A 12,126-nucleotide genomic window follows, 5' to 3' on the forward strand; every position below is an offset into this window, starting at 1 on the left:
CTAATAAAAACCAAAATGGAAAATGCCAATAGTAAAATAGAATAATTTTGAATAATGTTTTATTACTAAAGTACATATATATTTGTTTTTATAGGATGTTTGACGTAGTTGAGTTAAAGATCATCATGAAGGTAGTTTTGCAAAAAATCAAAGGTTGTCATACATAAATGGTGAGGTAGAAGTTATTGATATTGACCTGGATAAAATTTCATCTCTTCACCTAATGAAATATATTAAAGAAGACAGATGTGGACAAGTAGTTGGACTTTACTTTAAGAGTTCAATCATTGTTGTGTAGACCATATTTTGTATACTGTAAAATAATGTGCATTCAATACAAAAATAATGTACATTGTATTCAGGAGATGTACATTTGTGTACTGAGTGTACATCATATTGTATAATGTACATTCAATACAAAAATAATGTATATTTAGTATATTAAAAATGTACTTTTTTATGGTCCATATAGCACTGTGTGGACCATGGTCCACACAATAATTTGCCTTAAGAGAGTAGAGGAGCCAATGGAGATGCTTCAACTATTATATGATAATTGCAGTACATTAAGAGCAACTAATTTGGCATGTAGATATGGTAAGGTAGACATTTATGCTGACCATGGGATTCAAGATACAGAACTAGTTCCGGACTTTCTTTTACCTTCCTCTACACCTGAGTGTGAAGATGGTGTAATAACTCAACTTGAAATACAAGTTGCAGCTGAGTCTGAACATAATTGTGAGGCAGATAATGAACCTATAGATGAGACTAATGCAGAAGGCAGTACTGATCCTTTTTCTATCAGATGATGATGATGAGGTAAGGGCAGTTAAGAAGTTTGGAACACAACAAGTTGAGGAAGACATTCATGGGACTGAAAATCTAAGACCTTATTATGTGTCGTGAGTTCAGAGAATGAAGAGAAGAGAGATCGAAGTCAAGCAAATTGAGATAGGATTTCCGTGGAGAAATTTGGGAATATGGTTAATAATAATTCATGATTATAATATATACATGTGCAGATTTAGTCCATGTGGGTGACAAGTAAGCATTTACCGGCTGGGATGGTAAGCGTTGGACTTAATTGGCGTTTTTTTACTGATTTAAGGGAGTTAATAAGAACTTCTTTTTTTTTTTACTTAAGAGGATCAATTGCACTATCCGATTGATTTAGGGGGACTGATTTAACACTTTTTCCTTTTTCATAATAATAATAGATAAATTACATACATTCTATGATCTGAGACGTTCTTATGTAAGAATTTTTTATTTTTTATTTTTTATTTTAGAAACTAGGGGATGGGGGCTACCCAAGCAAAAACATAAAGCCGCCCATTTCCCTCTCGGCATGAACTACAAGTATCATTTGCAGTTAGTCCCCGTCTGAACCTTTCAGCATTAGTCATCACTTTCCCATGCTTGAATAGTTGAATGTAAGAATATAATGAGCCTAAAAAATGATTTAAATTACGGTTTGATATGCTTGAATAGTTGAATGTAAGAATATAATGAGCCTAAAAAATGATTTAAATTACGGTTTGATTGAAAAATTGCTAGGCGCCAGTGTATTTTTTATTTTTTAAAATTTGTTTAAAATCTTTTAATTTTTTTATTAATACTTGATAATTATAAACTATTTAATACTTTAATGGTTAATACTGAAATATTATATATTAACCTAAAAAACATCTAAAACAATTTAGAGGTATCATTTTGAATGAAATAAGGGTGTGTTTGGTTTGCACATAGGAATAGGAATCGGAATCGGAATGGGTATCAAATACTTGGTAATGGTAATGGGTTTTGGTGGAAGTATTTAACATGTTTGGTAGTAGGGTGGAATGGGAATAGTTACTAATAGTAGTGCTTGAGAATGAATAAGGGAATGAAACCCTTATTTTATTTGTGTATGGGTTTTTCAATTGATGAGGTATTCGAAACCCATAGTAGTGTTCTAAAAACCTATTAACCAAACGACAACAATCACTTTCATACACATTCCTATGGGCAAAACCCACCAACCAAACACACCCTAACTCTTCTTTTAAAAAAGAAAGGAACAATAGCTAATCGACTGACTAGGCGACCTAGTCGGCCGCCTAACCGGCCAGCTGCCTAGACCACCGATTCTAGTGATATGCTAGACGATCGACCAACACCTAGTACCTAAGCACCAATTAATCGGTGACTGATATTAAGTAGTTAGCCTGACCTTGTGGGTTGATGTTTATTTAGAGGTTAGTGATAAAAACAGACCCAATCAGGTAGAGGATTTGAGCAAAGGTATCCATTGCAATTCTCAACCGATTCCAGTATTCCACCTAAAACAATGGACGGACATTGGAATTTCAAAAATATACAATGGAGCACGCAAAATACTGTACACTGCCTTCTTTTCAGTTTATTCTAAGAGCACCTTTGCTCTATATTGTAAATCACTCAATAATTCAATAGCCTTACCCCCGTGGCGTTCATTGTAATCAGCAAGATGCATCAAGCTCCGGATGACTTCTATCGCCTTTTCATCCCAATTCTTACTCGAATTTCCTCTCGATCCTTTGTTGTTGCCATATACCCCTTCAAATTCCCGAGACTTTGCAGCAGATTTTTATATTTAAGCTTTTAACAGATTTTGTAGTTTTCTGTTTTTCATGTTTCAACACAAATTTTGATTTATTTTAGGTATAGAATCAATACTCTTATGGTACAGAATTTCATAAGACGAGAAACAAAAACTTACAACACAAGACACATACACATGTATATATTTATTTATTCTCAAATCTGATTTATATAGATAATATATGTCCTATATAGTACGGAGTACATAATTTCATAATACAAGACATAAATTCGTAAAATAAGACACATAATATGTTGTGTTACACAACTGCATCTATTTTAGGTACAGAATCCATATGCTTAAGATACGAAATTGCATAACATGAGACACAGAAATGCAAAACACAAGACACATACGCATGCTTTACAGTTAAAAAATTAAAAAATAAATAAATATAAATAAAAAAACATGTAATGTGAATTGAACAACAAGCAGCCGCCGTCAAAATTAAAATTTAAAACTACGTCATTTAGTACCAGGGGTCACGGTATAATGATTGGAATGGAGTGGTAGACTATATACTGACCTAGCTACTGAACAATTATTTAACTAAGGACTCACACCCTGGTCCGACTGAACAATTGGAGGATGTAAATTATGATAACTCAACATATAGTGTCAAATGTTAATGTGCACAACAATGATTATTTAATCATCACAACATATAGTAGTTTGTGGATATTATACTTACTTTCCAAAAGTTTGTGGATATTATACTTAATGCACTTTTTCAGGTCGGTTATGACTATAGTTTATCTTTGCTTGTCGCTTAAGAAAATGGCATAGTATCTAATAATAATAATAATAATAATTTGTATGAATATTCTCGGTGATACTATGACTAATAATTAGGGGAGTGTGATTTGAGCTTTGAATGTTTTGAGGAATTTGATAAGGACAGTTCAAATTGATATTAACTTGTATTAATTAGTAGGAGTAATTTGGAAAGGTACTGTTCCATATTTATATGAATGCATGAATACTCTAGATTGGACTCATTAACGAGCATGTTATGTTGCCTAGTTGAAGTCGATATCATTGGCTAAAACAGTTGGCAAGGAAAGAAAATTTGGTTTCTAATCTCACACGCAATCGTTTAATAACCATAATTTAAAATGATCGGTGTTTCGTAATTTATAAAAATGATGTATTGAATGACGTCTTTTTTATATAATCAGAAACAACATTTATAACTAAGTGGCTTGTAGTTCACTGGTATTGGGTTGTTCTTCTAAGTAGGAGGTGAAAGGTTTGAACCTTACTTAAGTCAAGTAATGTGTATATGTAGGGTATCCCCTTCCTTATACTAAAAAAAAAATTGTAAGCACATAATTTATTAATTGCCGGTAAATAATATTTTAATTGGAAGAACATAATTTATTAAATATGGAGTATATGTTTACAAAATTAATACTTTATATTAAGTTTATAAAAAAATAATAATAATAATTTTCAACCAAATATTTTGTAAAAATATACCATAATCATAACTACATGTCAAACACTCAATTTATGAACCTTTAGCTTTAAATTTACTTATCTACAATTCACATTTTATAAACTTCTAACAATGTTAGAAACATAATCTATTAACCACGGTTGAAAAAATCGTAAGGCAGTCTTGGGGCGCCCACCCTATGAGGCGATTAATCGGGGTCTAGGCGCTTGTGTATTTGTTATTTTTTAAAAATATGTTTAAAATTTTTAAATTTTTTAAGACTTGATAATTTTAAACTATTTAATACTAAAATATTAAATATTAACATAACAAACATTTAGAGTTCGAACAATTTAGCATTATTTCGATCAAAACGATATCGTTTTGAATGAAATAATCTATTTAAAAAAATAGAGGGAACAATAGTTAATCTATCGACTGATCGGTCTAGTCGAACGACTAACCGACAGGCTACCTAGACCAACGATTATAGTGATACGCTATGTGGTCGTCGGCCGACGCCGATTAATTGGTACCTAAGTAAGATTTTTACATTACTGCTATTAACTACACATACATATATAATATGTTAACTACAAATTTATAAAATCAACGAAATATCTTTTAAAACTATACAAATTATGTTTACTTTAAGTTTCTTTACCTATCCTTCACATATATATTATGAATTTAGAACAATATTATAATTAATAGTTAAAAGATTTTATACTTATAAATGTATGTTTGTGTATTTATAGTTAACGAATTGATTATGTATCTACTACAAATATGGATGTTAATCAAATAGAAAAAATAAAAATATAAAGTCAAGTTATTTTAAACTAGTGTTACAATACGCTGGTCGATGATATAATTTGCGGCTCACACTAGGGGTGTAAACGAGCCGAGCCGAGCCCGAACCTGGGTAGGCTCATGCTCGTGCTCGTTAATGATAGCACTGCTCGAGCTCGTTCGAGCTCGTGAACTGATGCTCGAGCTCGAGCTCGGCAATTGTCGAGCTGCTCGAGCTCGAGTTCGAACTTGAATTCGAGCCTGAACTCGAGCTCGAGTTCAGGCTCGAATTCCATATCGAGTTTAGGTTTGAATTTAAGCTCAATTTTGATCTCGAATTTGACTTGTTTGATTTAAAATTTAAACTAATTTGTTTTATGACTTTTATCCATACATAATTATTAAAGTATTTTAATTTCCCTCCCCTAATTATTATTTTTATATACTAAATATAATATAATTATATTATATATTATATAATATATAATATATTATAAGGCTCGCGAGCGGCTCATCGAGCCGCGAGCCTATAATACCTAAGCTTGGCTCGTGCTCGTTTAATTCACGAGCTGCTCGAGCTCGAACCGAACTCGATTTTGACTGAGTTCGAGCCGAGCGTTGACCGAACCGCTCATGAGCGACTCGCGAGCGGCTCGGCTCATTTACACCCCTAGCTCACACGTCCCTTGTCCACCTACATGATGACTTTTGTTTGAATTTGGCTTAACCCAACTAATTTTATGAAAACATATCTAACTTCACTAATAGGAATTTGTTTATGTTTATTAGTTGGTAATGGATTGATTTCATTGTAACTTTTAAAAGTTGACTTAATGATTAAATATGTTTTTAAAAAAAAATTGGTTTAGTGTTACATCAACCAAAAAAAAAACAAAACAAAAAACAAAACAAAAAAACATAAATTTAAAAGAGTGATTATTGGTTTTGGTAATCACAAGTTTATAAGTTCGACTCTCAACAGAAACAATTTATTGGCCTTCTTAATTTGTGCTAATAATCAACTATGAGTAACCTAGTTTGGTTTATCTCCTTGTGATCATTTGTCGGCTAAAATCACGAGACAGTTTTTACTTAGTGCACACTTTTGAGTAGTGATTACGGGTTTCTCTCGTCACCAGGGCGGACCCATAAATGTTTTTGTGTGGGGGCCTCCACCTTCTTCTGAATTTTTTTTTAAATAAATTGTTTTTTTTTCTTTTAAATTTTAAAAATAATAACTAAAATAATAGTTTATATATAATTTGACATTATGACATCATATTTAAGAGAAACTTGGGAATAACCTGTAAAAAATGTTATTTAAATAATTTTTAAATTTTTAATGGTTCAATTGCACATTTTTTTGTTTGATAGTTCAATTGCACAATGTGTAAAAGTTCAATGACCTATTTAACACTTTTCGATATAATAAAGAGTCATAGAAGTGCATACATTGCGTGGGTAAATTGTTTTCAAATATATAAAATAAGAAATTAAAGTGAGAAATTTTTTTCAATGTAAAGGATTTTCTAGGCAAACGGATAATATTATTGAGAAAAATAGAGATTTTATCTTTAAATTATACTCGCATTGTAGGGACTTGACCGCTAAATTATTATTCTACGAATCTTTTTATTTTTTGAATGCTATTGACTCTACTACATTGTAGTATCTATTCATACATATTTTCTCAATCTATTAAAGCACAAAAAGTCAACATCACCTCCACTGAGGCTCGATTTCATGACCTCCGGAGAGTCACTACATGTCATCTGAGCATAAGGTGCTTGACATTAATTAATTTTTTTCTTTAATTATCTTTAAAGTGACCATTTTTTGGGTGATGGAGAGAAACACGTAACTCTGACTCGAAAGTTTGAATTACTTGTGGAGAGTAGATCATATTTAATAGAAAAAGTCACATTATTAAACATTAAGGAAAATTAAGAAACTTCATTAATTTTTCTTTCTCTCTCTCTCTTTCTGACAGATCGCCTCATATACGTAAAAAATACACAAAGATTACATTTCTATATAAATTTTCATGTAGTGATAAAACTCTGGGAATAATGTGTAAACTTGTTCAATTTTTTGGACAATGGTCCTTTACACTCCTACCGTTTAAAATTTAGGTGTAGTTATATTTCTGATCAACAACTTTGTAGTTAGGTTGCGGAAGTTTAACAATAACATTTGAAATAGTATAGCTTAATTGACAATTTATCGGTTACACAATTTATCTTGTCTACAAAAACTACTCGATATGTATTACTTAATTGACATCAATTTGATTACTTAATATTATGATTAATCAATATAATAAAGAGCCATAGAAGTACATACTAAACGTTGCGTGGGTAAATTGTTTTCAAATATATATAATAAGAAATTAAAGTGAGAAATTGTTTTCAATGTAAAGGATTTTCTAGGCAAAAATATAATATTATTGAGGAAAATAGAGATTTTAATCTTTTAACTATACTCGTATTGTAGGGACTTGATTACTAAATTATTATTCTATTTTTTTCGCTAATTATTTTTAAAGAGATCATTTTTATTTTTTTTTTTTGTGATGAAAGAAACACGTAGTTCTTACTCGAAAGTTTGAATTATTTGTGAAAAGTAGATTATATTTAATAGAAAAAATCACATTAAAATATTTTTAAGAGAAATTAAGAAACTTCATTAATTTTTCTTCCTCTCTCTCTCCCTGACAAATCGCCTCATATACGCTAAACACACAAAGATTACATTTCTTTATAAATTTTCATGCATTGACAAATTTCTAAGAATGATGTGTAAACTTGTTCAATTGGAACTGGTGGAGTGTCACCAGTTATCAATTATATTGTTTGGAGAACGGTCTTACCGTTTAAAGTTTAGGTATAGCTGTATTTTTAATCAACAACTTTATAATTAGGTCGCACAAGTTTAATAATAGCATTTGAAATAGTATATCTTAATTGACAATTTATCCGTTATATAATTTATCTTGTCTACAAAAACTACTCGATCCGTATTACTTAATTAACATCAATTTGATTACTTAATATTATTATTAATCAATATAATAAAGAGTCATAGAAGTGCATACGTTGCGTGCAGTGGGTAAATTATTTTCAAATATATATAATAAGAAATTAAAGTGAGAAATTGTTTTCAATGTAAAGAATGGCAAACAGATAATATTATTGAGAAAAATAGAGATTTTAATCTTTTAATTATACTCGTATTGTAGGGGCTTGATCGCTAAATTATTATTTTATTAATTTTTTTCGTTAATTATCTTTAAAGTGATCTTTTTTTTGGATGACGATAGAAACACGTAGCTCTTACTCGAAAGTTTGAATTACTTGTGGAGGGTAGATCATATTTAATAGAAAAAGTCACATTAAACATATTGTTAAGGGAAATTAAGAAACTTCATTAATTTTTCTTCTTCCCTCTCCGACAGATCGCCTTAGATACGCTAAACAAGTACACACAAATATTACATTTATTTATAAGCTTTCATGCATTGATAAAATTCTGAGAATGATATGTAAACTTGTCCAATTGGAGCTGGTGTTGTGTCATTATTATCAATTGTTTGGACAATGGTCCTACCGTTTAAAGTCTAGGTGTAGTTGTATTTTGATAAACAACTTTGTAGTTAGGTCGCGCAGATTTGAAAATAGGATTTGGAATAGTATAGCAAGAGTTGGTATGTAGGGTGATAGCAAACATTCCAATGTCGTGATCAAACACTATTGCTTGAACTCGAATTCCCAACATTTAAATATAATATACCATTTATTATTATACCATTATATATATGTTTTGTTACTCTAAAAAATACCCCCGACCCAACCCACTAACAACAATTATGTCCGATAAAAAAAAATAATAGTACAATATTTGTACCATTATATAAATACAGACAAAAATTATTAATTATCATAATGACCTAAATTATTCTCAATAATCAAAAAACATAATTAAAATATTGAGTCTTGTTTTAAATAATCAAAAGAAGATTAATTAAAAGAAAAAAGAAACTTAACATAGATTTGTTTTAAAAGAAAAATGCAAGAAAATGATTTTAAAGGTTCCTTATTTGTAATCTTTGATGCTCAACTTTGAATGCTATGTATATATAGTCTGGCTAATTAATTAACAAAAGTTTGTGTTAAATTTTATATTGTATTTTTAATACACTCTAACATATTCATAGTATATATTCAACAATTATGCCAACTTTGATTGAGATGTGGTTTGAACCTAAGATATTCCTTATTAAAATCAATGAGTAAGTTAAAAATAATAAATAGTTAAAGGAATATTCAATTACTAAAGTTTACATTGATGGAGTGCAGTATTTAGGAAAAGTAAAAGATATAATAGAGGGCAAAGTAGGAAAATAATAAAATACTAAAATTAAAATAATATGAACCATTCATTTTATCAAATAATTGAATGGTCAATATATGGGGTTGGGGAGAGAGGGTAGCTGCCTCCATTGTCCTCACTGTGGGTATGCCCTTGATCCTCACCTAAAATATATATTCCCCCGTCCCTTTTTGTGTCTGATTTGGTTAACGAGGCTTGACTGAAATTATTTTTATTTCATAATATTAAGTTTAGTATTAGTATACAAAATTTATATATTTAAAAATTACACTAAAATCCTATTAAACGCAAAAAATAAAAAATAAAAAATAAAAAATAAAAATAAAATTACAAATAAGTAAAAAATACTAAAGAAAATAAATAAAGAATAAATAGTTTATTTGACGAATTAATAGTAAGGGAAGATATATAAAATGAACCCGCACGAACTTAGCTTAATGGTTTAGTGAACAGTATTTGGGAGAAGAAGATATATAAAATGAAAACGATGGAGTAAATTGAAAAGATGACTTAAACATCACTCACTAAATATATCAAACAAAAGTGTGAAGGCGATTCATGGAGAGAGAACGATGAGTATTGTGTGGTTGGGTGATTGTCCATAATGCCACCACCATTGTCACGGAATGAGATGTGAGTAATAGTCGTGGCTTCGTTCCCGTCGAGGATATCCCGACAGGGCATCCATCCTCCACGTTAATCAATTATTCTCGTACAAGTCCACTACTTTCTTCCAACAACAAATTAAAGTAATTAAAATGTTTCATTCTTGACCACAACATTAGTACCTTGGATTTAGTTTGAACTCATTGTACACATAACTGTATAGATTGGTTCAGAGTTTAAACGTTCCTAAATTGTCTTTTGGCCCAGTTTGGTAAATGGTGTTGGCTTATAGTTCTTCCAAAGGTTGAATCCCATCCCAACCCTTAAGGGCCCCCACACCCCGGCCCGACAGAGCATTTGGGAGGATGTAAATCATGGTGACTCAACTGAACACTGAACATGCACAAAGAACCCCCCTCACTTTGAGAGGTTGCTCCCACACTGTCGCTGGTAAGATTTGACCCCTGGCCATTCTTCCAAAGTTTCACCTCTATGACCAATTGAGCTACCCATGCGGGTAGCTGATTGTGTTAATTAGAAGGTATAACTAGTTGATAACATTAGCTGGTGGTAGAAAAATGTTTGGTAAATTAGCTATTAGCTGATAGCTGTTTGGTATAATTTTTTTCTCAAAAAGTTAATTGAAAAAGTTGCTTGGAGTAGCTTTTTGAATTTTAGCATTTTGGAGTTGCAAAAAGATAATTAACCAAACACTTGTATTGATATTTTAACTAAATCAAACAATTAATAGTAGTTAAATAAGTCAAAATTGACATATAGACCAATTTTTTACCAAACAGGGCGTTTATGTTTTTTTTAGCTGGAGAAACAATAAAAACCTTTTTTTTTAATTGACTTTTTAATAATTTTTGTTCATAACAAACAAGAGAAGTCTTTTTAAGACAAAGGGTCTACTTATTTTCCATTTTTCTTTTTCTCAATCTTTCCTTTCTCTTTCCAGATCTGGCATTAATAAAATCACAACCGCATGCATGTCCCTTTTTTTTTTTTGATAAGCCCTTTCAGCCAAACCTTTATTTTGCATTTAATATTTTCATCTACCTATCTAACTACCTCTTGACAAATTATTGTATGTAACATAGGTCTATAAACTGTTGTATACAGCATAAAAATACATTTTTAATATATTAAAAGTATATTTTTTTGTGTATTGAAAAATATACATTATACAAAATAATGTATTTTCAGTACTTAAATAATATACTTTTTTTGAATACAAAATATATTTTTAATATACTAAAAGTACATTATTTGTGTACTAAATATACATTATTTAATATTACAAAATAATGTACTTCCAATACTCAAATAATGTATTTTCAAATAATATATTTTATATACAAAAATAATATACTTTTTATTTATGGTCCACAATAACTCCTCCTACCTCATTTCCTCTCCTATCCTTTCCTTTCCTTCACTTGGGGGGTGTTTGGTTGGATGTAATTTGGGTGTAATTGAATTACAATTCTATAGAAGGTCTAATTACACCGTTTAGATTGAGGGAATTGCAATTCCATCGAATTGCAATTCCCTCCTAATGCTGAATTCTAATTCAAACCCTTCCCTCAATAATTACAATTCGGCGAATTGAAGGGGAGAAGAAAAGATAGTTTAACAACCATTTTATCCTCTGTCTTCTTTTGTCTTATTAGCTGTCTTATTACCTTCCTTCCTTCTTCCTTCTTGCCCTCTAATTACAATTCGTTGATCTTCTCTTATTATTATTATTATTTATTTATTTATTTATTATTATTATTATTATTATTATTATTATTATTATTAGTACATAAGGGTATTTCAGTCATTGTATCACTTATTCCCTTTCAATTCCATCCTTATTACTGCATACCAAACACTGTAATTTGAATTCCTACTTTATTCCCACCCGCATACCAAACACTGTAATTTGAATTCCTACTTTATTCTCACCTTATTCTTTCTCGACCGAATTATAATTCATTTCCCCCTAATTCGTTACTTCCAACCAAACACCCTATACTAAAGTGATAGTTACAAGGGCATCCTCAATAGTGAGATTTTTGGGAGTAATTTTTGAGGTATCAAATAAGAGAGAGAAGAAGAAAAAAAAAAAAAGTCTGACACAATGAAAAAGAAAAGGCACAGCCAATGACGCGCTCGACTAGGCGCCATTGTACGCGAAACGCGTGACTGTGCAACTGCTTCTCCTATTTTTCTGTGTTGTTGGACTCACAAAAAATCTATCTTTGTAGGAGATCCTCATATTTTCTCT

General features: G+C 30.5%; 1 protein-coding gene across 1 annotated transcript in view; it reads right to left on the reverse strand.

Moving 5' to 3' along the window:
• Window positions 1-2,249: 2,249 nt before the first annotated feature.
• The window catches only part of LOC109182884 (DNA mismatch repair protein MSH6), a 33,727-nt gene continuing 23,850 nt past the window's right edge, over window positions 2,250-12,126 (reverse strand). Inside the window, exon 22 of the mRNA XM_019333121.1 lies at window positions 2,250-2,578. Within this exon, the coding sequence (XP_019188666.1) occupies window positions 2,405-2,578 (174 nt within the window). The 3' untranslated portion in view covers window positions 2,250-2,404. The remainder of the gene's footprint in view (window positions 2,579-12,126) is intronic.

Source organism: Ipomoea nil, unplaced genomic scaffold, assembly GCF_001879475.1.
Source record: "Ipomoea nil cultivar Tokyo-kokei standard unplaced genomic scaffold, Asagao_1.1 scaffold1074, whole genome shotgun sequence".
NCBI lineage: Eukaryota > Viridiplantae > Streptophyta > Magnoliopsida > Solanales > Convolvulaceae > Ipomoea > Ipomoea nil.